This window comes from Ammospiza caudacuta, chromosome 3 (assembly GCF_027887145.1).
Source record: "Ammospiza caudacuta isolate bAmmCau1 chromosome 3, bAmmCau1.pri, whole genome shotgun sequence".
NCBI classification, from domain to species: Eukaryota; Metazoa; Chordata; class Aves; order Passeriformes; family Passerellidae; genus Ammospiza; species Ammospiza caudacuta.
In genome coordinates this window covers 60,251,238-60,278,137 of record NC_080595.1, presented here as the reverse complement: position 1 = coordinate 60,278,137, position 26,900 = coordinate 60,251,238, and the positions used below count along the sequence as shown (strand labels likewise).

The following is a 26,900-nucleotide window of genomic DNA, read 5'->3' as shown; positions in this document are numbered from 1 at the left end:
AAAGCGAAACGGCACCTCGGTGCGCACGCACTATCTCATTCATTAACAGAGCTCTTAAGTTCACATACCCGCGCCCCCAGATCCATTCCGCCCCGCCGCAGTTTCTGAGGGGAGGGCAGGACCGGGGTCTCGCCGCAGCGCGGGATCCAGGGCCCCGGCAACAAAACGCGCGGGCCGGGAGCAGCCGCTGTGCATCCCCGCCCCGGCGTGCGAGGATCCCCCACGCGTGCCCCTAGGCGCGGTGGGCGCGCATGCGCGGGGGAGGGGGCACCGCGCCGGCCGGCGGAGCGGCGGCGGCAGCGGCCGGGGCATGTCGGGCGCGCGGGGCGGTGGGCGCGTGGCCCCTCCCCTCGGCGAGCGCGCGGCAGCCGCAGCGGCGGCGGCCGCGGGAGGAGGCGGCGAGGAGGCGGCGCCTGTGTCGGCGCTGGAGGTTGTGTCCTTCCTGGGGAAGCTGCTGTGCGCAGTCGCGGCGCTGAAGGCGGCTCTGTACCTGCTCCGCAGAGTGTGCCTAGCGATGGCCTGGAAGTCGGGCGGCGCCAGCCACTCCGAGCTCATCCACAACCTCCGCAGTGAGTCTCGGGGCGGGGGCGCGGGCGGGCGGGGCTCCAGGGCTGCGGGGCGGCCGTTACCGGCCGCCCGGTGACCGTTAGCGACCGCGCGCTCCCGCCGCGCCCTCCCGACCCGCCGCCAACTGTCACGGGGAGCGGCACCGGCGCCCGGGCCGCGCGTGTCCGTGTTGTCCGTCCGTGTCTGTTTGTGCGTGTGTCTGTGTCCGACCGGGGGTGTGTCCGTGCGTGCCCGGCTGCTCGGGCGGGGGGTGTGTGTCCGGGCGGCGGCCGGTGTCGCAGGGCGGGCCGGGCTGTTGTTGCGGGAGGCAATGCGGCGGGCGGGGTGGCGCCGATGGCGGTCCCGGAGGGGAAGCGCCGTGCGGCGGCCGTGGCTGTTCCCTGCTCGCCGCGTCCCCCCCTCGCCGGCCCCGTTCCCGCTGCCTCGTTCCCGTCTGCCGTGTGCGAGCTGAGGCGGGGCCGCGGCGGCAGTGCCGGAGGGCCCGTGATCTCCGCACGCACCGGGATCGGCGCCCGTCTGGTCTGGTCTGGTCCGCTCCGGCCGGCCGGACTGGCGGTGTCGGCGGGCGCCCTCCGGGCTTTCAGGCCCGGGCTGAGCAACGCAGCGGGAGCCGCCCGGGTTCGGGAGTCGCGCCGAAGAGGCCGCGGCTGCTTGTGTTGGTAAAAGGGGCGTGTGGCGGCAGTCCCTCCGCCCCTCCCCGGCGGGGTCCCGAGTGGCTCCGCTCGAAGGGCTGGGCTGGGACCCAAGGGGAGAGGAGAGGAGAGGAGCGGAGCGGAGCTGTCGGGTTGAGGACTCGTGCTGTGACAGCCGAGCTTTGCGTGGCTGCCCGGCACCGGGCGCTCCCTTGTGCTCGCCCGGGGTTTGTGCTGTCCCCGTGCTGAACGGGGAAGGTGTTGGGCGGGCGCTTCTTCGCCGATGTACTTCAGTACATCCTGAAGTCTGCAGGTCCTGAGATACAACACCTTCTTGCATTCGAAGCTTGCATTTTTCATATTAGAATAGAATTACCCTCTCTTATGTATACTTACAGTATTCTTCGTCTCTGCTCCTGGCCTTTTCCCTTTCTATTCTCAAGTTTGCGTCCTAGATGTAAAAGGATGTAGATCTGGAGCCTGTATGATGACAGTTGCCTCCTATTTTAGTGATACTACAATACCACAGACAAGGTGGCCTCCTTGGTATTCTGGTGTCATAGGAGAATCACCCTTGTTGTTTTCTCCTTTTCTCTGCTTATGTTAGATCATCTGATTCTGTGGGGTTTCTCAGTATTTTCTTTTGAAAACTATCACATCCAGCAGAATAATACATGCTGAAGTGACTTTCAGCTTCCATGTAAAAACTACTAATTGTTGTAGAGTTTCATTGTAAAAATTCTCTTCAATAAATTGATATTTACTTCTCTAGTTACAAATGTTGCAATACATTTGTTTTGTTCTGCAACTGAAAGGGCTAGACATACTCTTTTAGTGAAATACTGTTCTCTTACACAGCAGGGAAAAATTTTTGATGTAAAAATCAATGTTAAACTCCAAAATACATCCAAAAAGCAATTACTGCCAGAATAGTCTATGACACTCAGAACCTGAAGGCAAAATCAGTTTCTTTGTTGCAGAAGACAATGACAGTTTTTCAACACATGGAAACTGGTTAGGGCGTTGCAAATGATGATGACAAAGCTGAAAACCATTGTAGTTAGTGTACAGCAATAGCTGTATAGGAAAAGGAAAGTAAAATAGAAGCGCTCAATATTGTAATCTCAAAGCATGCACTGATGGTAATTTCCCCCTCTCTGTTTTGCACATGCACGCCAAAATATTTTGAGAGGTGTTAAAAAGAGAAATAGTGGATTGGCAGTAAAATATTGTGGAAGCAAAGAGGCTTTTGGTCTTGCAGGGAGACTGTGTTGTCAGCTTCAATGGGACTCTGTTCATGTTGTGGGGCTTTATCAGTGCAGACAAGCTGCTGAATTAAGGCGGTAACTTTCAAGTTAGAGTTCCTCAGGTTAGATGATACCTTGTTGCTAAAGTTGGGAACAGATTTAGAAGAAAGTACTGTTTAATGTGATACAGTTCTCCCAGATACATTTCAACCAACTTAAAAATTATTGGTTACAGAAAGACTACAATGTTCCATAGAATTCTTTTGGAGTAGTAGATCCTTCACAGTATTTTCGCCTCTCTAAAAACAGCTACATAGCATTTACAGCATTTTATGCTTAAAAGTGAAAATGCAAATTGGATATGGTTAATTTGATGTTGTCTACTGTTTGTCTTGTGTGGAACTTAGTAAATGTGTGTGTAATGTAATGTATATTTTGCATAACTTAAAATAATGCAGTATGCTTTCTTCTGCAGTGAATCCTGGTAGAGAGGTTCTTGCCCCTGCCCTTATGCCACAATTCTTCTCTTGACTGTTCTGATAGAATTCCTTGTGAGGGAGGGAGTGCTGTAAGACTGGGTCACTTTCTCATGGCTTGTGAAACACCAACATTTAAGCTCATCAATGTCTGTAAGCTGTTGTACTATTATGGTTAGAGAAGCAGTGAACTTGGTTCTGCATAAATGAGGGCTGGGGAGAATGGGAACTTTAATTAAAGTGGTTTTGCTTCCAAATAAAAACATCATTGGAAGATTCCTGTATGCTACATGTCCTTTTCCTTTAAAACAGAACAGCTATAAAGATTATTCTTAATTATAGGCTGTTGTTAAGAGTTGCTAGTGCTTCTGTTTTGTGGCAATAAAATTCTCCATTTTGTGACATTTGCTTTACTGCTCAATTTACTGTTGCCTTAATTATAGAACTAACTTTTCTGTAATGTAGCAATCATTGTGTTAGGCCAGTGACAAGTGATTTTACAGTGCAAATTTAGGCAATTATTCTTTATAGGCTGCATCTTTGCTGTCCTGTCTTAAAAGGGACAAAACTAATAAGGAGGGTCCCAGAACTTTGCATGTTTTTCAGCACATGCTTAGGGACAAGTGACTGAAGAATGTTACAGTAGATTGTTTTGTTGTTTTGATTTTTAACTTCTTGTTGCATTGTAAACATGATTTTGTGCTGTTAATTTGAGGCATCATAGATGCACGATTTGACATATGCAAAATAAACTTGTTTAAAACATGCTCTTCACAACAAAAATGCTGTCCTTGAATTTGCTGTTGCTATGAGGTGTTCAGCTGCTTTGTTTCAGTGATTCTTGAAAGTACTTCTCATTTTTTAAAAATGCCTTATTTAAATCTGAATGATTCTTTCTTCATTAAAGCCTTAAAACAAATATTTTTCACCTTCACAGAATAATTATTAAAATATTTGCTTCTTCCCAACTGAAAATAGTTGAACATGTTCCTTCAAACTTGAGTAAACTTCTTCCTAAAATATATTTAAAGTAAGATCTTTTAGCAGACAACATTTCTAGGAAGCTCTCTAAATGCCGGTTACAGTAGGGTTAGAAATCATACTAAACACAGAAATAATTACCTGTATTTAAATAAATAACTCTGACAGGAGATTTTTTTGAAATTATGAATCTGTCATATAGAGGTGCTGAGGAAGGAGGGAAAGAATTGGTGAGTTATTTACTGTTGCCTTGCTTACTGTTTTGATTCTAAGTCTGTAACTTTTTTCCCCTCTCTGTATTTTCAGCTCTCTGCTGATAGGTTACTACTAGGTCATTTCATCTGTCTTTCATACTTGGGCTTTTGCCAAGTCCTGCTACTTTACATGCCAGCATCTTAGAAATCAGCTTTTCTTTCCCAGCTGAAGGACACAACACTTGGTTCCCTGTCCAATTCACAAGCAATCGAAGTTCATTAAGTTTCCTTGTTGTGCCTTTTTCCTCCAGTCAATGTCATGCTGCCATAGGACAAACTTGCTTTGCTTATTTCTCTGAGCATCTTGTGTCAATGGTGTTTTCATCACATATACCTGCTCTTGAATCCACAGTTCTTAGAGAGAGGGAAGGTGAGTTAACTTGGCTGTGGCAGAAGTTGTTAACCATCTGTGGATCTGTTTCTTGTGACATTCTTTTACCTTCCTCACCTAATAAACTTGTGTTGCAAAAGTTAGCAACTCTAATTTACAAGATTCCATAGAATTTTGCACCTCACATAAGATCAGGGTCTTAATTTTTCAGTGTGAATGATGCTTGAAATGATTATATATTCAAATATTATCAGGGTCTGAGAATTCTATTTTTAAATATGCTAAATGTATTTCTCAATGTGTTTTAATTATTTAGATTTGAAATAATTAAAAATGGCATCTTAGAATGCTTCGTCATGATGAAGGCTTATCTGCAATAAATCTGCACCTTTGGTGCAAGTTTCTGGCTGCTGAGGACAAATCTCTTTGGGAAATGCCATGAATGGGAAAGCATTGCATAGAGTAAGCATAAGTTAGGTTCAGCAAGCAGTAAACATTGGTTTTGTTTTGTTCATTTTCCTCTCTCATGTCTTTTCCCTTGGTTTATCAAAATCTCTTCTATCTCTGTCTGATTTTGCTTGAGGAAGAGTAATATAACTTGGATGAACGTGAGGAAGGGAAACAATAATGGAAAATTAAACCAAATGTAATGACTCCCCTGTATGAGCACTTTTTCTGCCTGTTATGTGCATTCAGTGACCATTCCTTCCTTCATCATGAGTGTATTGAGGCTTCAGTGACTAAGCATTTTAACTTATGACCAGGTAGTGAAGTGGTTAGAAAGTGAACTATTTTTTTTCAATTAAAAATTAACACATCCACTGATAAGTTAATTTAAGAATATCTAAAATTTCTTAAATTTAGTTCATGTCTCAGGTGCCAGGCTTGAAATCTGTGATGCTATTTTTTGGAGCATTGAGATTTAAAAAAAATTTTGTTAGCAAGTAATTTGAATAATCGCCTAAAGGAGTTTCTGTGAAACTTTTTTCTTTTTAAGTAAGATTTAAATATTTGCTAATGATTTGCCCATATCGGTGAAATGTGTTGAAGGAGTTTCTGTACCCTTGATCTTTTAAGAGGCAGGCCTTCAAGTAAATCAAGACAAATAGATATCCCAAATAATAGGAAATGAAAACAGAAAGAAAAAAAACCAATCTAAATCTAATAACATCATGTTTTATTGGTGTGTAAATTAAGATTGTGTTCTTAACTGGTTTTTTGTTGTTGACATGTTTTTTGCACTTAATGTTAGACAGGCTGTCAATGTAATGTTAAAAACTTACCCATACTTTCCCAGAAACTTCCAAAATTCAGTGCATCAAAATCCAAGTCCTCGATCATTCAAGAAAAAAAGAGGGCATTTTTTGCTGATTATTTACATCACAAATCTTTATAACTCCTAAGAAATAATTTTAATTAAAAATATTTTGTTATTTTGCTTGATTGGAGAAATATTCACATCTAAAAATAAAAATATGATTTTTTCCTGGTGGTCTGAAGCTGCCTAGTAATCCATAGCAACATGGAAATGATACTGCATATGTGTCCGAAACAGGTCATTACTGCTGCATGTAGGCATTTTAGAAAGAGGGAATCCTCCATGGTTTAGCTTTAGTACAGCTCTAAGCTTTTCTTGTAATGCTAGTGTTTCTTTCATCCTGACGTAGTATCAGGAGATCACCAAGAGCTACTGGAAAGCCTAGAAAGAAATGTGTAATATTCATTTCTTTTGAGTTCTTTTGAGTGATTGTTGATGTGAATGTTATCCCTTAATGCCACAAAGTCATGTTCTTTAGTGCTACATAACACTTTAAATAATTTTATTAATTTTTATTAGGATAATTGTATTAATGTTTTAATTTTGAATTTAAATTATCAACATTTGGCAAAAACTGAGTGAACTCTTTTAATGCTTGAGATCAGTAAACTGTGGACTTGTCTTGGACTGGCTGACTTGTGAGTTACATTTTAAGACTTCAGAACTTGAATACTTTAATAATGGACTTGAAGACAAAATAGTTCTAAATGCTTGCACTGTTGAAATACAGCTTCAGAAATCCTTCCTAATTTCTGCTAGTAGGACATTTCTTTGTCCTTTTGTCACAAGAGTCGGAGTTATATTTTGCTGATCTTCTGATCTTCCTCAGCTTTCATGTAGTATTAGTGCCTGTCTTAATGAAACCACCTTCATAATGACCAACTTCATGTGGTCTAGCTGCTGTCTTAGCAGCATTGGCTTTTCTGGAAGCTGCAGAGTGGCTGCATGGCATCTGCTCAGTAAGGTGTGAGATGTGCACCATCTGCTTCTTTACAGATCTGCTAAAGCTGGAAGTAGTTTTGCTGCAAGCCTTACTGTGAAAAGAGTTCCTGTCTATCTGTCTGATCCAGCTAACTTTATCTTGACCTTTGCAACACTTTTTCATTATTACTGATGGTTGTTGTCAGTTTGTACTGAACTCTTTAGTTTTGACTTCCCTTGTGACGTGTAAGTGAAGTTCAGCCTTCTCAAATGTTGAGGGATTGAGGAGTCCTTGGAGGATAAAGTCTCCCTCATCCACACATGAGTGTTAAACTTCATTGGAAAATGAGGTTCTATGTTTTTGCTGAAACCAACCCTAAAGTTATTTTTTTCTTTCATGTACTCCTCAAAGTTTCTTCATTCAGCTGCTGATACAGATTTAGATAAAATCAACATAATCATTATGATAAATCTGAGTACATGACAGAGAACAACTGTATAAATCTGTGTGCTAGAAGGCTGTGTTTAGCAGGCCTTTCTCCTCCCCCAGAGAAGAAAATGGTTAATACCAACTTGGCAACACTGCCCTATGGTAGGAGGGAGCAATACAGCTGTGGTTAAATTGTCTAAATTAGTTAACTGTAGCCTTTCATATCCATGAAAATGAATAGAAAACTCTTACCTGTTACACCAAAGTGGATGGGTTGTTTTTGAAGGTGATCCTTATTAAATAGGGAAGGAATACTACCTTAAAGTAAAAGTGAAATGTTCACAGATAAGTTTGTATTTAATTGAAGCTTGAGGCTGTATGCTAGTTTGTGTTGAGCCCAGCTTATGATTCCTGTTTTATGTCTGCAGGTTTTGAGTAGCATTTAAATGGTAATTGAATATTTATTATTATTGCTCCAATTTTTTAAAAATTTCTGTCACTTTGGAATTTTCATGGGACTTGATATTTGTGTTTCATTTCTGGGCTGTAAAATTAACTCTGATGGACTTGTGCTTTCCTCAGTCTTTGTGTGGTTGTGTCCCTGAATGATAGACTCTCAAGTGATTCCTTCCTGTGAGCTGCATGCAACCTCCTGTTTGGATATTGTGAATCCAAATGACAGTGAAAATAGATGGACAGCTGAATGTTTGAGGCAGATAGCTGTTAAATTGTCAGCAAAGCACAAGAAATTTGCATGTACAAGTGGTATAAGAAACACTTGTTTACAAACACCTACTTTCAATTTATTTAGCACAAAGAGCTTTGTATGGTTTGGGTCAGTGTCTGTTACTGGATTTTAGGGTGCTGATGCATCACTTCTTGTTCTAAGTGCTTTCTTTGTGTTTATGCTTTACAGTGAAATCTTCCTATGCTCATTACTAAATAAAATTCTATTAACTGAACCACATCCTTTCCCATATTTTTTCTTCCTCTGCGCAAACAAAAAGACCCGGACTTTAAAAATGTTGGTTGGTCAGGTGCTTAAAGCCAACAATCTTCATATTGCTTGCAAATCATGCTGTGGTTCTGTTCCAGCCCATTCTCCTCTGGAAAGCTGCTAGCTGGTTTTCATGGGTCAGGTGGAGACTGTCACTTGACAGTGTCCTGCACTATATCCATATCTTTAAAAGTGCATGGATTAGACGGGTGCACCACTTGTTAGATAAGGCTGGCTGGTAGCACTGAAAATAGTTGTGGTCCAAAGCTCTATGTTCAGGTGTAGGCTGTGATGAATGGTGTTCCTCAGGGGTTGGCACTTGGACTGGTGTTGTTTAACATCCTTGTCATTGACATTGACAGTGGGATCAAGTGCACTCTCTGCAAGTTTGTGGAGAGCAAACTGTCCTGCATCAGAAGTGTCATGGCCAGCAGGGCAAGGGAGGCAATTCTATTCCTCTGCTCTGCCCTGGTGGGACCTGGAGTGCTGCATCTAGTTCTGGGACCCCTAACATAAGAAGGAACTAGTTGACCTTGAAGGATTCTAACCCAAACCATTCTATGATTTGTCACATCAGTAATTTCTGTCTACATGAATGAATCTTTTGTAGCATAAAGCTGTATGTGCTTTGCATCATGCCTTAAGATCTCTGTATGATTTCAAAATATCACTGTTTCACTGAAAATTCATCTTCCTAAGCAAAGTATTCTGCAGTGGTTATGGAGAAAGTAACCTAAGAAACTGAACTATGTGGATGCTGAAGTAGTTGCACTACTTGTGGATCTTGAAGTAGTAAATGGTTTTGGGATCTGCAGTCAGCCACAGGAGGAGTTTGAGTAGGTGTTGTGGTTTGTATAGTAAGCTTGTGTGCTGGATCATGTGGCAGTGACACATCCTCTTTTCTGATCTGGAAGCCGGTGTTGGGTAAATGTTGAATGCGAGTATTTTATGGCTTGGTTAGAAACATGTTTGGTCAACAGTCAGGATACTGTCAGTGAGGTAGGCCATTCTTTGAAACATAAGCACTTCAGTAGTGCATTTGTTGCTAAATAAAAGACAAAATAAAAAGATAGGTTGTTTACTTGTTGGAAGTCCATGGTGCCTTCTCAGACTCTTCTTTCCTTGCTCTCTGACAGCCAACTGCCCAGTTTCCCAGGTTACATTCAGTGTTATATTCCCACCTTCAAGTCCAAGGACTGCTCTGAGCTCTTTTCCTGTTTTCATGGTGTTATTTGTGGAAAAGAGGCAGACCAGAGAGAGTTTTCAAAACATGCTCCAATTATGTCAAGTTGTCATTGCCACAGCCTCTGCACAGCGTAACTCTTGAACTTGGCAGACAGTGCTCCACTGTGAAGGACTTACTTTTCAGCTTCAGCCCTTTGAAGCTTGGAAGTTGTGCTGATATAACTCTGTTTTATTTGAGTTTACTTTTTATTTCAAGCCGTCTGTGTGTTTGTGCATTATCTTTGCTTGTAAACACTTGAATATCTGATTTGTTTGCAGTACAAACTGATTACCATTCTTGAAACCCAACAGTCTCCTCAAGGAGAGACTTCTATACATGTTAAAATTGGAAAGGATATTCTACTATGCATTTAATTGGGAATTATTTTCTTGCAATATACAGCTTCGCTTTAAGATTTAGAAAATTGTTTTAGTTAACATCTTATTAATTTTTTTATTGTTTTGGTTTTTTGGTAGAGATGGCATGAAATTAGAATGTCTTCTTTGCAATATAAGCTTCTATTATTGGCTTCTTTAGGGGATATACTTGTTTTCTGGCCTTAATTGAGAATTTGATAGAGACACGTTTCAGGTAGAATTAAGATCCTGGCTGCGGGTCATCTTGGGACTGACTATGGCAGGAAAGAAAGGACTTTTTTGGAGATTGGTACTTTACAGTTATTATGTTTCTCTATATTCAGCTGTGAGACTGAGGAAAAAAATCTTGTTGTTATCAACACAATAAAAATGTTAACTAAGTCAATATTGACTTTTTTGTTTAGGGCTTGATTGTTTTTCTTAATTCCCACCTAAAATTTGATGAAGTTTCCATTGTATAATAAGCAAATTTGAAAAGCAGACTTAATCTGTGGCGGGGTAGCTGAGAGAGAGTTGGTTTTTTTGAGGATGGAGCATTATTCAGTAATTGAAATAAATAGCTGACAGCAGATTCAGCTTCTTCCACAGGTTCTGAGTATGGGTAACTTTCTTAAATTCTTATTTACTGAGGAAAAGATTACAATAATGAAAGGCAATACAACAGTCAGCAAGTCTCATGATTGTTTGCTGAATGAGAGCATCCTGAATGCTCAAATCTGTAAAATATTTGTAGTTTCTGTTTTCAGGGCTTTTTTGTAATTTGCCTGTCAATGCAAGTGTTTTATTTGGTAGTTTTATGTACTTTGACTGGACCTAAGTTTTGTGAAATTAGAGAAGGTTCTTGGCCTTATCATAGGGCCCTGCAGTTGCACTTCCAAGATGTTCTTTTTGTTCTTTTTGTTCTTTGCACGCTTATTCCAAAAGGCACAAAAGGAAAGAGCAGGTGACTGCCTATAGTTCTAGAATATATGCACCTATCTGCATGTAAAGAAATAAATCACTATTTTAGACCTTTTGTGAGTGCTTCTCAGCTATTGCTTTTGACATCTCTTCAGCCTCCTAGAGCCTTTATCTCCTCACTTCTGTTATAATTAGACTTACTTATTCTTCTTTTTTTAAAGTATATTTCATTTGGAGGTACTAACCTCTTAGTGATTCCTAATGAGACTCAAAGAGTAAAAGTTTGATTTTTGTATCTAAGCTTTGTTCACAGAACTGCTTTACAACTAATCCAATTAATTTCTAGTGGTCAGGGAAAGCATTTTTTTCCTTAGTAGCCTCTGTTGTTAGTGCCAATGTATTAATGGATTGATTTGTTTGTTTTCTTTTGGGTACAATTTTGCTCAGCAAGTAAACTTATGAACTGCTGCAAATGCCTGCTGGCTCAGATACTAGAACTGCTGTAGTCTTCAGTTCAAAATGAAGTCAAAGAACAGGATAGATCTAATGTGTGGGGACTGTGAGTGGAGTGTATGCTTTTTCTGGGACTTAGCAGATACAGAAATATTTCTAAAAAAATAATATATTTTAAAATAAGAATTGCTTTCCTTAAAATTTTCCTTAGTAATAGTATATTTGTTTTGCAGTTCTATGTGATACTTTGTCTTCAGACCAAAAAGAAATATGATCTGAGGAGTTGTTTTCCTTTCTGAATTCAAGTCTGTGTTATATAGGATAATTAATTCTGGACACAGATAGTAGATAAGAAAAGAAGACAGGAAAATCCCATGATTAATAGGTGTAGTTGGGAGTATCCAGTAAACAGTCAGTAAAGTCTCTGCAGAAGTTAGCCCATTCCTGGGGTGTATTTTTTCAAAAAAACCCACTGGTGCAACTTCAGGACAGTCTTACACAAGTTCCATAATCTGATTTTCACGTTTTGGGTTAGATATTAATAGTGCTTAAATGAACTCTTTTTTTCCCTTTTAAAGTATAATTTTGCAAATAAATCCTTATTTAAGGAAAGGAGTTAATGAAGCAATCCATCATTGGAATGTCTGTTATTTGTAGTTTATATAGTCTATTAATAAAAGTTAATTAGTTAATTTTTTCCACTTGTTTTCCAGAGTTTTCTGTTATTCATTAATGGCTCTTGAGAACTTCAAAAAAATAGAATTAACAATGTTTTAAAAAACTTCAATAAAACAGCAAGAAAAAATGGCTGCTTCTGACATTTTACATGCATGTGCATTTATATTTTATTTTGAAAAGTGAAAAAAGATTGAGAGTGTTTTGATATAAAAACTTTTTGGCCTTAGTCTGCACCAGCATAAGAATTCAGATTCTGTGGGAGTTTCTTAACAAAAGGATTTTTTTTCTTTGCTAACACAAGACAAACAGATCTGGAAACTAAAGTACTGAGCAATGATGCTTCAACTTAACATTTCTAACTTGCTTTTGTATATCTTTCAATAATTACTTGTATGGCTTCTTAGAAATATGAAGTCTATCTTGTTTGGTGTGTATAGTAGCACTGATTTCTTACTGACTGTATTTTCAGGATTTATCAAAGGTGTGCATGAAGTTGAGTTTTTCTAGGGGGTAGATCTCTGCAAGTGATTTCAGGAAAGCATTTGTAACTGCTGGGAAAGTCTTGTTCACCGATCACTGGCTTAAGCATCATTTGGTCTCTGGGCTCCAGATTGAATTTTAGTATCACAGAAGGGTTTGGGCTGGAAGGGACCTTTAAGGATGATGTAGTCCAACCCTTGCCATGGCCAGTATGATGAGGGCAAGATCTGTGTAAGGCCCATGATTTCTCACAATGCTGTGTATATGTTAACACATTTCACAGACTTCTGCACTGCAGAAGAAACAATGCCTTCATTTTTATATATTTGTTTGTTTATAGAAAATGGAATAATCAAAACAGACAAGGTATTTGAAGTAATGCTGGCTACAGACCGCTGCCACTATGCAAAATACAACCCCTACATGGACTCCCCACAGTCTATAGGTAAGAGCATCTTGCAAAAGTGATTGAGATTGTTTTCATTTGTGCAACTGTGGCTGCTTTTGTCATTTATGTGTTAAGAATGTGAAAATATTTTTTTTAGTTTGGAAGGCTGTTTAGTTCTTCATCAATTTATTGCATACCTTTTAACTAAGCTTCAATTTCCTGTGGAATGCAGTTGGCATATTTGGATACATCAGGTAGAGAGGTGTTTTTCAAGTATGTGTAAATATGTGTTTGTTTTTCAAACCACAGCAATTTGTGATGGTGCAACTGATGAAAATACGTAAAAATAATTTGCATCCAGTTTATGGTAGAAACATTCCCTATCTTTACTGAAATTCTTCAGTTGGGACTAATGCAAAGTTTCTTAAACCATTATGTGAAATATTTAAAAATAGGCTTTGAATTGGCAGGTCTACTGATACAACAGTAATTTAATTTCCCATCCAGGTCCCAGTTTTATCTTTCCAAGACAAGAGAATGAGCTATGTAAATGTATTAATTTCTTTTTTCTTGATCTTCTCCCTGCCTTTAATTGTATGTAATGAGTGAATTTTATTAGAATTTTGTTAGTTATATAGAAAAATTAAAAAATATTTTGCGATACATACTCAAAAGCTTACATATCTTTACAGAAACAAATATAGGTGAGTGTTCCTCCCATTCTTGTAGGTGTTTGTTCTCATTTGTTGTTTGCAAAACACACAAGGTTGTTCTCCAGATGTTCTATGGTCTCCACTACATGAAACTCAAACAAACAAATTCAGGTTTTTACATAGGGGCTGACTAAAAAGGAGTTACATTATTTGGGGAGACACTACTCTTCTGAATTAAGCCTGCTTGCTCAGTATGAGATATTCATTCAATGTGTAGTGACAAAATGGAAATTGTAACTGAGATCAAGGATAAAACCTTTTTTTTTTTTCCTGTCCAGAATGGACACAACGTAGCTTTCAGCTGAGGTACTATAACTCAGTTCTGATGTAGAGTACCTGTGTAACTGCAGAGTGTGGATGTTGTACCCTGAGTGAGGGTGACAGTGAAGGTGTTGCACTTTGCAGTCAAGGTAATAAAGATTGTAAGCTTGCTGTCTGAAAAACAATTAACATCTTCCATTCTCTTCTTTTACAGGTTTCCAAGCAACAATCAGTGCTCCACACATGGTAAGCTTTAAACTAGGTGATTAGTATAGTGATTTTATAAACATCCAGGTGCTTTTGAAATAAAATATTTACCCTAGTAAATTTAATGAGCAGTTGATTGCAGTGACACTTTGGTGAACTGCTTACTGTGAGGAAGTAGAAGAGATTGATCAAGACTTTTCTTGCAGATGTACAGTAATAGGATGAGGGGTAGTGGGGAAAAAAATGTAACATAGGAAATTCTGATTAGTTTCTTGATTAAAAAAAAAAAACTGTGAGGGTAGTTAAGCACTGAAACAGGCTTTGCAGCTTGTGGAAATTTGTTCTTTGATACACAAATAAGCTGACGAAACAGGGTTCTAATCAGCTTAATTTAAAATGTCCATGTATTGAAATAGGACTGGACCAGAAGATATCCAGAGATCTTTCCATTAGAAATTACTTTTTAATATATAAAATCAGAACTCAGGAGTGAATGACAGTGATTCCTATAGTATGGTACTGCGGTAATGCCTTGAAATCTTTGGACAGGAAAAAAGATACATTGTACTGAGTTGCAGGGCTTTTTTTTGCCAAGTGTTTTGTGACCAGGGTGAGTGTTCCAGTTGGGATTTCAGTGCATGCATCTAACCCAGATATAATTTTTCTGTCTTTCTTTATTTGAGATGAAAAGTGACTAGAAGCAAGTATTTTGTCTTTGCAGTGTTTGGAAGGTGTCAAATCATGGTAAAAGTCTGCTTCTCTTGACTAAAAACTGTGTAGTTGGCTTAGAATTTACCTAGTTATCAATATTAAAAAAACAGGAATTTTGTATAGAGATGTTAACAATATTATTCAAGAAAAGACCAAAAAAGGTACTGTTGCTAAGAGGAAAAATAAATAATAATTATGCTTCAAAATCAAGTCCCCATAAGTCATTATTTTTCCAATGCTTAGCACTAGTAGTGTATGGAGTGTTAGAGCAAAAAGGTAATATATCCTCTAAGCAAATATTAACAAAGAATCTTCTATCAGAGAATATTCTAATTATTTATATTTTCTGGGTGGGATGGATTAAGCTGAAAGAGTGCCATAATGGCTGTCTCTGAAACACAAAAGAACAAATTAGTTTTTTAATGTGCAGCCTACTCTTAGTTTGTGTACTGCTCTACCACACAGCAAAAGTTATCAAGTGTGTCTATAGACTACTTCAGTTCATCCATGAGCCTGGCTATCTGCCTTTGTAAGAGATGACTGCTTTTTCCTATTCTTTGATTCAGTAAGTCTGCAGGTAATACAGGAGGTAGTTTTAATAGCCATTTTCCTTGATGCTCTAGAACTGCCTTCTTTTGTACCAGGATATTCCAATGCATATAGCATAATGATAAACTAAATTCTTTATTGGCCATATGCTGCCAGAATATTAAGAGTCGCCAGACCTGAGGAGAAATAAACTGATTTATAGTGTTTTTCCTAATATATAAATAGAGTCTATGCTAGAAGCATAAATGGTCAGATGAGGCTTTGTATATGAATACTAACAAAAAAAAATACACTCATGAAATTTATTGAAGCCAATGAAATAAAAATTATATAATATAGTTAACTCCTTTCCCACCCCCATTTTTTGTAATAGAAATAATTCTGAAATTTCTTAGACAAATGCTCAGGGCATTTCCCAAAATCTCTGAAGAAATTAACATATGTTGAGTAAAACAGACACTTAAAATAATTTGACATTTTCTCTCTCTGTGTTCTCTTAGCATGCATACGCACTTGAACTTCTATCCGATCAGCTGCATGAAGGAGCCAAAGCACTTGATGTAGGATCTGGAAGTGGAATTCTTACAGCGTGCTTTTCGCGAATGGTGAGTTGTTCAGTTTAATCATTGATCATCAGAACTGCTTAGACTCAAGTGTAACTCTGAATTACAGAGCAAAAAAAAGCATCCTTCATAATCCACTGAAGTATACTGTACAGAAAATAATTTACTCTCCTGGGTGTGATTGGTACCCATTTCTTATGGTAGCTGATAGTAGATGTTCAAGTTAAGTAGCCCAATAAATTGTGTAATGGTGAAGAAACCCCCTAGTGAGGAAGTTTAGGGTTTTTGGATTGTTTTGGGTTTTTTTTTAATGATTGAATTTTAGTTGTTGCTTTATATCTTGAAGGAAGAAGGTGTTTGTCTTGAACAGTTCAAAATTTTATTCTCTTGTGTGGCTGTGCATGTTCTCATTGTGATAAATTGTCATGGATTCCTGTTACAATGAGAGTTTAGTGAGGCATAAAAGAATCTTATTTCCACAGGAAAATATCTTGTGTCTATAATAAATTGTCTTTTAATTTAATTGCTTTCTTTTCTTGTTATATTGCACAAGCATTACTGTCCATTTAACCTTTTTAAAGTTAGATATTAATTTGAATTTTACATCTTTGCCAAGTAACTTAATCTCAGTTGTGTTATTCAACACCCGTACCTAAGGAATTTTCTGTGTTCTTCCCTATCTTACATTGGGAAAAAAAAGATGGAAAAAAAATAGATTAAAAAATTTGGATTTTAGTGGCTGTAGCTATTGTATTCTTAGACTGATTCATGAAAAGGAATATAATCAGTTCTTCTTTCTCTGTTCCAGGGCTTTATAATTGCTTTATGATTAGTAGAGACCTTCATTAAACTGCCAACTAGATTTTTTTGTTTTGTCTTTCTGCAAAGTTAATTTGAAATGTGTTGATACATATGATAATTTCTCATTTAGGTTTCTTTGCTACTTAATTTTCTGTTTTGAAGCACCGATCTGAGTCTATAATCACTTCTGTTTCCCAGTGTTAAGAGTTAGCTGAGAGTGTTTAGGACTGGGCCATGCACTTGCTAAAGTATTTAGGTTTCTAAGTGTTAGCTGCAAAATCTGGAGAAAAAAACAAGTAGTTGAAATAAGTTAGCCAAACTGCAGTTTAGAGGAAATCTTAAATGGCACATAATTCAACTTGCTGCCTATTATTTTTGATCTGTGAAGTCAGTAATCAAATGGTAGCATGGGAACGCCAATCCTACAAGCATTAAAGCTTCTGTCCAGAAAAATATGTATTTCTCACTGAAGTTATGAATGAATAAAGGAATAGCCATTTTCAATAGGATGTGCTAAATTGTAGTTGTCCACTTTTTTCTACTAAAACAAGCTGTGGAAAAGTCAGAATCAGCACAAAAAGAAAATCTCTTACCTAATTTCCTGAAATTAATCCTGCTATCTTTTTATTGCCATATGAATGTTATGTGCCTCTTAAGAATCCTCCTTGGTTGTTTGCATTGGAATGGCTTACAGATGTGTGTCATGAAAAATTGAGTAAATGCTTTCATTCTGCTTGAAAGTTTTGTTAGCACTACTGTTAGCACTGCTAACAGTAACAAAAGCTTGAAAGAAGTTACAGATGATTGGGAATACAAGCATCATAAAGTCACTCCAGGACAAAGTATGTTATGGGAATTAATGGTAGAGTGTTTTGCCACAAAAATTCAGTTGGAGACGTGCTTTTTGTGACTGCTGATGTTGCTTCTCAGTCTGAGATCTAGAATTAGTAGCTCACATTTGTGGCACAAGCACCTCAGTGCTCATGGATGACAACTTTACTCTTATGATGATAATCTCATTTGTGGTACCTCTGGGAAAGCTTTATGTTTACTTAGATTGGTAAAGTATCTTGAAGATTGCTGTTTAGATTTTTGTGTTAAGCTTCTGGAATAAGTTTGCAAGCTATGTAGATAAGTTTATTTGCTTTTGAAGGTTGCTGGCAAATTAAATGAATTACAGTTTTCATCCTGTCAGTACTGGATTAATGAAAAAAGTGGGTATATTTTTATTCCTAACATAGAGATCCAAAAATTGTGCCTCTTTGTGTTGTCTCAATTGCATGTGCTTCACAGTTCCAGGGTAATAGAGGAAATTGATGAGAACTCAGAAATAGCATAATGGGCTGTCACATGCAGCAGGAGGTTCTCTTACTCTATCAGCCTATTTAATGCTCTGACCATTTTGCTAAATTTTCATTTCTGTGATGTTACTGTTTGGAATATACTGGATTTTTTGCCAGCTTATGGTAGAGCTGACTGCCAGTCATTCCTCCAAACAGCAACCCATGGCTGTCATAGTGAAAACTTGTTCTGTGTCTTGCTTTGTTTCAAAGGCTGGGGTGGTGGTCTTCCACTCAAACAAGAAAAGCTAACACTGCTTTTTAAATGTTTTTAACATAGGACTTGTTCATAATAAAACAAAAAAAAAATCCCCAGGATAACTAGCTACTAATTTTCCATGTCTAAACGATATTAAAATGTAAGATACAGAAACATAAACAATGTGTTTAGATGTGTCCAAAGACAGTTGTTAGGTTGTTAGGCAACATGGGCTCTGCTAGGACATACTCTGCTATTGTATTCTTTGAGCTGGATCCTGTTAAAAGTGGTCAGAGATTTGAAGATTTGGATTGGTTTTGAATGTTTTTTCTGAACTAAAGACAAAATTCTGGAAGAAATACTTGTAATGGAGAAGCTTTTGTTAGTAGATCTTCTTCCTCCTCTCAGAGTACAGAGATTTTGTGACTCTTTGAGTTAAGAGCTCTCAGAAGTTCCACTCTTCCTGTGGAGGAGAGCTGTAAATCTGAGAGCAGATTTATGAGTGCAAGGGTGAGTGGAAGGTAATTTGTCCATGACTGGTAATTGCAGAATTTGCTTCTGAAAGAATAGGACTCTTGAGATGATTTTGAATAAAAATCATTATTTAATCCTTGATGTAAGGTCTTCTCTTAAAAGAACCTTAATCCTTAGTAAGTTTTATTCAGTGTGAAAGGAGATCAGTTCTAGTCTTTTTCCTTGATGTTGTTACTTTTTGTTGCAGGTAATGAAAACAAACATGATCAAATTTAACTTCTAAAAGTTCCAAGAAGAAATCTCCACTAACAATATAACACAACTGAATCACATCTCAAAAAGATCACTATAGCAACTATTTATAAAAGTGTGCAGACACACTTTAATTATCAGGTGCTTCTAGCAGTCAGAATTTGTCATTTCTAACAGTAGTTTTAATAACATTGGGAAAATATACTCACACTTTCCTGTTTTTGTTTTTATTTTAGAGAAATGAGTTCGGGAAGTATAAGTACTCATTCTGTAAATAAACCTAGCAGAAATTGTTCATCTCTATATTTTTATTCCAGGTTGGTCCCAAAGGACAAGTTGTAGGAATTGATCATATCAAAGAACTAGTAGATGACTCAATAAATAATGTCAAAAAAGACGATCCCACATTGCTGTCTTCAGGAAGAGTGAAACTGATTGGTGAGCATCAGACTGATATACTTACTAATTAAACTGATATTCTTTCCAGCAGCTGGTTGAAAATGACTGAATTGGATGTTATTAAAAGTTTGAATTCAGTAAGCTAAACCCAAGAAAGAGATGCCAAATGACAACTTTAAAATTTAAATTGTCTTTAGGCCTTTGAAAATCAGTTACCCCAGTTTTCAGAATATGACTTCTGGTGATCTCAAAGACTATGTGTAATCATTCCACTACAAAAGGGGAGTGTTTTTTTTGGTGAAAATACATGCTGAAGGTGTGTCATGTTATATTTGCTGTTTCAAATTGGGGTTGAATTCACAATTGTTCTTGAATAAATACCCTGTCATCTGAATTTGAGTGTTTTAACAAAGTCTTCACGCTTCTGATAGGGTAGTTGAGAAAGCTGCATGTGAAGATTCAAGTGGAAAAAGTACTAGATTGGCAGTATGCAGCACTGATGTTTATTTCACTTGTTTTTAAAATTGACAGTAGTTGGATGTTAGGGAAGTGATTTTTATTCAGTTAGAGTACTTTTATTCAGTTAGAGTAACTGAGAGGAAATAATGCCCAAACAATAGAAGGACAGTGAATTATTTTACATAATGGTTATTAAAAAAAAATTTTTTTTTTTCCTTTGTTTGTTTGGGATTTTTTGTTTTGTTAGTATTTGTTTTTCTTAGAAGATGCAAGGCTGGCAAGAGGCAAGTGTCATTCTATTCACTACGTTTAAAAAAGAAGTCGAAGGTCTGGATGTTCTTTGAGGCTTCTTACAAGAGCACTTGGAAAAATTATTATTATGTGATGTTTGCCTCTTAGCTTAACTACTATTTTGATTCTTGATCTTTTCTTGTAAATGAGGGACTTTTCTAAATGTTTTTTAAATGAGTTTATCAACACATACACATTTATAAAATGCAATGTATCTTACTGAGAACACTGTCTCAGAACTTCTTGGAAAAGAAGTTAGACTGCTGGGGCTGTTGAGGGGGAATGAAGGAAGAATTTCCATTGATGCTGTACAAAAGCAATTTTGACTTATGCTTCTGGTTGTTCTTGGAAGAAACTCTGGTGCTCTTGCAAGTCTAGAATTCTAAGTAAACATCATTATCTATATTTTTGACTATGTAGACTAAGAGACTTGTGGATAGTCTTGTTGTGAGGTACATTTTAAAGAATAGATGGGCAAGTAATACTTCTGTGAATTAGGTTGAGAAGAATGTTTCAACTGTGTTGGATTCCTGGGAGCTCTTTGATGTGGAGCAAGAATCCAGACAGCTTTTAATTTAAAACAAAAAGACAGCAACAGAAAACCCCACTCAAAACCCCCCATCTGAAACACACAAACAAAAAAAGTTGTGAAAACCAGTTGATTGATGATGGGAGCTGTATGAAATAAGACCAGGTGTGTCAGTTGCTGGCTTTTGTGTGAATGTGTGCTTCACACATTCTATTCTGCTTTGTCATGTCTCATATGTACCATAACTGCATTTCAGGAACAGCAAAATTATTTTGGGGTGTCCCAGTAGAACTGCACGGAGAAGTTGGGAATAGATGTACTTGGATTAACATGTCTTTTTGTTAGGTTGTAGGGGGGATAGAATATAAGAAAATAAAGATAGTGTAGAAAGTAATCTTACCCCTAAGGAGTTGCAGCTGGGCCGATTAGCAAAGATTAGGAACAGGCCTGACTTTAACAGGCCACAGCTGTAACCAATGAGAAGCAGAGTGCTATAAAAGAGTGGGGGGGCTGGTTGAGAAGGGAACTGGAGTCAGTTGGCTGCTTTGTGAAGAAGAAAGAGTCAGTGCTCTGAGGAGCTGCCCATGACAAACACCAAGAAAGTATGGAACTTTTGTGATATGGAGACAACAGTATGAAACCCCTGCAGTGAGATGACAACAGTAGGTCTTTTGGCTTTTTTTTTAATAGCTTAATTTTTATTTTGTTTTCTCTTAATATCAGGAGAAAGCCTTTGAGGTGAATCTCTCAAATGCTTCTACTTACCACTCTTTGGCTCACATAAGAGTACTCCTGGAAAGCACAAAATTTGGTTCCTTTTGGATGAAATGAGACAATATTATGTGTTAAAAGAAGCAGCCAAATATGTTTGATATGTGCGTATTCAGACAATAAGACTTAGATCTAGACTGCAGCGATTATCCTGAAATGCATATATTGCATGGATGCCAGGTTCTCAGCAAAAACGTTTTGCTGCACAGATCTGCTTCTATTGTACTGCACTATTTGCTGATGTAGCCATAGCCAGCAGGGATGAGGGATTCTAAATGACTGAGGGAAGTAATTTTCTCCTGTTTCTGTGCTTATGCTACAGCTCTGTGTGAAACAGGTCTGCATAGAGGGAGTGAAGGCTTGGGTACTATGATCAGCAGATCAGGTCTAGATTTATAATCAAGCTGTAGAACCCTTTTATACCAAAATGTCCTGACGTTTTTTCCTCATCAGTACCTGCCACCCTCCACCACGATTACTTTGCTAACAGGCTGCATGTAACTGGAGATGAGCGTAGGAAGGGGACGTTATTCAGGATGTAAACACAAGCTGAAAATTTGGGCTGCTCTTTCCCCTTGGACATTGAATAATATAATAATTTGAAAGACATTGAATATATGAATGCCAACTTAACGATTTTTAAAATGTTCTTGATATCTAAAACTGTTGCCATTGTGGGTGGATATATTTCTTCTGTAACTGTAAGAATTTTTGTGGATTTTAAAAGGGAAGAGCCATGCTGTGCATGATGCATATGAAGGAACATGATTTTTTTTTTCCCTTTGGTTGGGTGTGTGCTCTTTTTGAAGATGTTAGCTATTGATTCTGAGAGGAAAGGTATTACTTGTTTTTGGGTCTGTTTTACTGCTGTCAGTAAAGTGCTAAGATGTGTGGAAGTCACATTCCAGCTTCTCTGGAGCGTGCACTAGGGACATTGATGTCTCAGAATACATATGTTCTTCAGAAGTGACAGCAGTTTCTTTCGCAGCTGCTTCTTCCACTTGGCAATCATTTCTTTTGCCAGCAATACTGGAGACCACTGCTTCTAATGGCCGCTGTGTGCCCTGGGGAATGAGGATCTGCCTTCTTGTGAAACTAACGTAATTTTTAGCAATATCTGTATGAGTAAGCTAAAGAAGCCTTTCTCCATTGCCATCTCTGATGGAACAGCAGCTTGATTCAGTAACACATTATTGCTGCTTCTTTAGAAGAGTTCTACAGTGCTATTAAGATATAAGTATAAATTATGTGCTTGGCTGCATTGATTGTTCCAGTAGGATCCACTTTGGCAGTCAGAGGGATTACACCCTGGAAATAACTGGAACTTTCATTGCTGGTGATCTCTGTTGCCATCTGACTTAGTGGAAATGGTAATCAATAGGGATGAGTTCTCTTGAAGCACTGGTACTTCTTGCTTGGCAGCTTTTGCTTGTGACCCTTGGTTGGAGTTTGTGCTGGTCAGAGTTGATTGTATTTATGTCATTATTTATGATTGTATTTATCTGGTATTTATGCCACTGACCTCTAAGAGGCTTCTCGGCTTCTGAGGAAATGTGCTCTCATAAAGCCATGGATGCTAAAGGTCCTGGCCAGGGTCATCTTTCACGACCTTATAAGGAACATGACAAATACTTGAGTGTTAATTGTTTTGAGGAGGTGTCCAGGTCTTCCCGTACTGTCTTGGATACACCTAAGGGTGCTCTAATTGTCCAGATGGCCCTCCTTATCATAGAGGTCAAAATGAAACCTGCTGGGGTGACCATGTTTTTTTCCTGCTTTGTGAGTTTTTGGAAGGCAAAAAGTTAACAGATTTTCAGCCTGTGACTGGGGTGTAGCACTTCTTTTGACTCTTTCAGTTTTAATTAACCTGTGATAGTGATGTTTGCACAGAAGTCAAAGCTCAACCTGAAGATGGGAAACCCCAAACTACTTGTGCTGATCAGAGGACTAACCTCTGTTTTTTATTCTTGACTAATTATTGGAACTTCTATAATCACATAGTATGAGTTTATGAATGTTTCAGCCTCATTTATACCAATTGTTCTAAATAGCTCCAGACAGAGCCTGTGTAACTTGCTCTGATTTCCTGTTGCTTTCCTGTAAATTCCGTGGATGCCATATTCACATTGTCTTTTTTCAAAACTTAAGGTCCAGTTTAGTTTGTCTCATTTCATTGGCTTAAAACCCCCAAACTGTTACTCTTTGCTTCCCCATAACTGGGATGGTATGAGAAATCTGTGACAGAGTGCTTCTCCATGAGTTCTCCACCAAAGCTCAAGCAGCACTGGTAACCTCTGAAAACCTTCATTACTCCTAGCATCTTCTAAGCAGCCTCCTGGAGCTTTAGCCATGAATCTCATCTGGCTCTCTGTGTTAGCAGTGATTGTCTGCAGGAAGAAGAGATGAGGCCCATCTGCTGGAATGTGGGGTGTGCAGAGGTTACTGCTGTGCTGCATTAATGTTTGCATATGGCTGTGGGCTTTTGTTCCACTGGTAGTGCAGTTGTAGGCATATAGTCCATGGGAACACTTCCTTTGTATTTTCCTCACCTTTGGCATCTTCTGATATGTGCTTCTGACATTTAATGCTTTGGATTTATGATTTGCATTATGTTTAGGAATGTTTATGTGCATGAAGACAAGGCAAAGCAAAGTCTATGTTCTAAGAGGGTAAATGAGGGAGGAAACTCACCTGCACTGGAGTTGGTAGGGCACATAAATACTTTAGTCTCTTTTCTTGGTGGACCATGTTTCCAAGAACTTCTATTATAAACCCATGCTTTCAGATGCTTCAGTAGTATTTAGTATATTTTATAAGCATGTGTATACACATATAAAGGTATGCAAGGTTTTGTTGCATTTATTTTACAAATGTGTTAATTTTTTACATGTAGATATGGGAAACCATCTGTTTTCTCCCATCCTTTTGAAAATGTTTTAAAAAATGGTGTTTTCTTGCAGTGGGAGATGGACGAATGGGATATGCAGAAGAAGCTCCCTATGATGCAATCCATGTTGGAGCTGCAGCCCCAGTTGTGCCCCAAGCAGTAAGCCTTTATGTTGTGTGTGTGTGTTTGTGTAATACCTTAGCTGTAGAGAATGCTTTGCATACATCTATGTGTAAAATACTTGGTAGCTTGCACTGCTGGGAGTATCAGTGGGCAGTGTGGTATTACTGTATGGTGTGGGGTTTTTGTCTCTCTTACAACTGGGCTTCCTGTTGGTTTGATAAAGCTGTATGTTCTAATAACTCTGCTCTAAATAAACATATTTTAAAATGACATGTGTGCAACCCTCTATTATAACAATGAACTGGAGCATTTTATTTAATAAGGTAATTACATTTTATCAAACAACAAGTTACAAAATTTAAGTGCATTTCCCAAGTTCCAAAGCACTGAGTCTGTTGAAAGTAAAATGCTCAGCTGGAAGTACAAACAGTGCCATTTGCTTGAAGGTTTCAGAATGGATACAGGGCACTTCTTACTAGAGAAGCTGAAGAGTAACTAGGGGCTTTAGAGTGTGCATACATATAGTCCATTTTTACTGATAAGATTTTTTTTTCTCTTCCTTTCATCAGGCACATGGTAATACATAGCATGATTTTTATATGCTAGATGCCAGTTAAGGTTTTTAAATCTTAGTGAGGGATAGCGAAAGACTGGGCTTTGAGGTGTTATAGATAGATTGGACATTTCCAAACAATGACCAGTGGTGGGGCTTTTTTTTTGCTTCATGTTTTTAAAGTAGGTTGTGCTTTTAGTTTGAGGGGATTTATTTCTTTGGATTTTGTTGTTTCATGTTATTTTGTTGGTTTTTTTTTTTTTTTTTAATTTTTTGGTTAGGAGGGTGTTCCCAGCAAAATGTTGACAGATGACAATTGAAAGTTTATTTGTAAATGAAACAGTTTGTAATTGTAACTTTTGTTAGGAATTGGGATTAAGTGTTTTTTTTCATGATGTCTGGGAAGTATGAAATTTTCCTTGAGACTACTGTGATTAGCCTCCTTTAACTATGGGAAAAAAATGCAAGCATTTCTCACATACTATATTTACGTGTCACTTATCTTAGTCATATTCATATATTTTAGACTAGTTTCAGAAAAGGCTGTTCCATTCACAGAATGAAAGAGGAGCTGTTGGGTAGTGAGTTTGTTGTAGACAAAATTTTTCCAGGAAGAGAAATAATGAAAAGTCACCATTCTCAAATCTTATTCTGAGGGCTTAAGGGGAGATCAGTTACCCCCAGAATTTTTCGCAATGGGCCTGTACTGATGCACAATAACTATTGCAGCATTAAACAGTTTCAAAAGATTGAATCTGCTGTAAAAATAATTTGTGATTTACATGTTTCCCCCACATCTATAGAAAATAAAACTGCAACCTACCCAGTTAATTAAATTATTTTACTGTAATACGAGTTGTTTTACCATGTTGCCGTGATACTCTCATTTTCAGTGCACTTTTTATTTTTCCTAATGGAAGTAGTTATCTACTGCATAAAAGTAGATGGATACATAATGGCAAAGCTATTAATTAAACTTTGGATCCAGCTTCTCTGAGGTGGCTGGTTACATTCTAATTTCTGTGTTGTGTTCTAGCTTATAGACCAGTTAAAACCTGGCGGAAGATTGATATTACCAGTTGGCCCTGCTGGGGGAAACCAGATGCTCGAACAGTATGACAAACTAGAAGATGGCAGTGTCAAAATGAAGCCTCTGATGGGAGTGATATATGTGCCTTTAACAGATAAAGAGAAGCAGTGGTCCAGGTGGAAGTGATTTTCTGTTCCACTTACTTCTTCCACACACATGCAAGGTGAAAGGGTGTGAATTTTAAGCAGATAGACTGCAAGGCTTGCCTTTGCTGCTGTCATTGCTTTCTGCTCCTCCATACCATGAAAAGTGACTCAGTCTGCATTACTACATCACCCAAAGGAGGTTATGCTAAGTTTGAGTTAAATTAAAAGCAGAAGAAAAATATTGCATGGGTTGCACTTTGTCTTTTTTGGACATGTTTTCTTTAGTCTTTGGTGTTTTGAAGATTGTTATTTGTTGTTTTAAACACAGTATTTTCTAAGTTTAAACTTCACTTTTAATGAATTTTTTATAACTATTTTGCCCAATAATTAGGGTGAAGTGTAAAATTTTACTTAATAAATACTGTTTTGTCCTTTAAGTTAGTGGTAATTGGGTGTTCATTTTTTTATTTTTCTGAAACACTACAAATGAAGAAAAATCTTTGCAAAATCCTTTGTGGAAAATGTAGATGATCTTGCAAGCGCTTTTCCTTTAGCCTCCAAGTAGCAAAAAGTAGAAAAGATAATTCCTTCTTCCCTGAAGTATATATGTAGTTGAGTAGTGTTTAGAAAATTTTCCCAGACAGGTTATTAGAAGTCTGTCATCTGTCTCTGATGGGGCAGTATTTGTGTTTGCCAATACAGCAAATTCTAAATGCCTTTCTAGAAGTAGGAAACCTTCCAGTTTGCTGAATTGAACAGCCAGTAATAAATGAATAAATAAATAGACTTAATGCAGCTGTCAGCTTAAGCCATGCTAGTGTGTGAATGAACAAAGCAGCACTGCTGTTTTGCTTCCTGGCAAAAAGTGCTTGTTGAATGTATTATTGGCGTTAGTGAAGTGCAGAGATTGCATTGAGCTCTGAAAACAACTCTTGAGTTTTATAACCTAAATTTAGATTTTTGGCTTTTTTCCCCTTGATATTTTGG

At 38.1% G+C, this 26,900-nt stretch overlaps 1 protein-coding gene across 2 annotated transcripts in view; it reads left to right on the top strand.

The window, feature by feature from the left end:
• Positions 1–310: 310 nt before the first annotated feature.
• The window catches only part of PCMT1 (protein-L-isoaspartate (D-aspartate) O-methyltransferase), a 36,214-nt gene continuing 9,624 nt past the window's right edge, over positions 311–26,900 (top strand). Inside the window, exons 1-7 of one of the 2 annotated variants that reach the window (XM_058800774.1) lie at positions 311–569; positions 12,608–12,712; positions 13,844–13,875; positions 15,597–15,701; positions 19,043–19,163; positions 24,135–24,220; positions 25,774–25,943. In XM_058800774.1, the coding sequence (XP_058656757.1) occupies positions 311–569; positions 12,608–12,712; positions 13,844–13,875; positions 15,597–15,701; positions 19,043–19,163; positions 24,135–24,220; positions 25,774–25,943 (878 nt within the window). Of the gene's footprint in view, positions 570–12,607; positions 12,713–13,843; positions 13,876–15,596; positions 15,702–19,042; positions 19,164–24,134; positions 24,221–25,773; positions 25,991–26,900 lie in introns of both variants that reach the window. The other variant, XM_058800775.1, reaches the window with a different exon arrangement.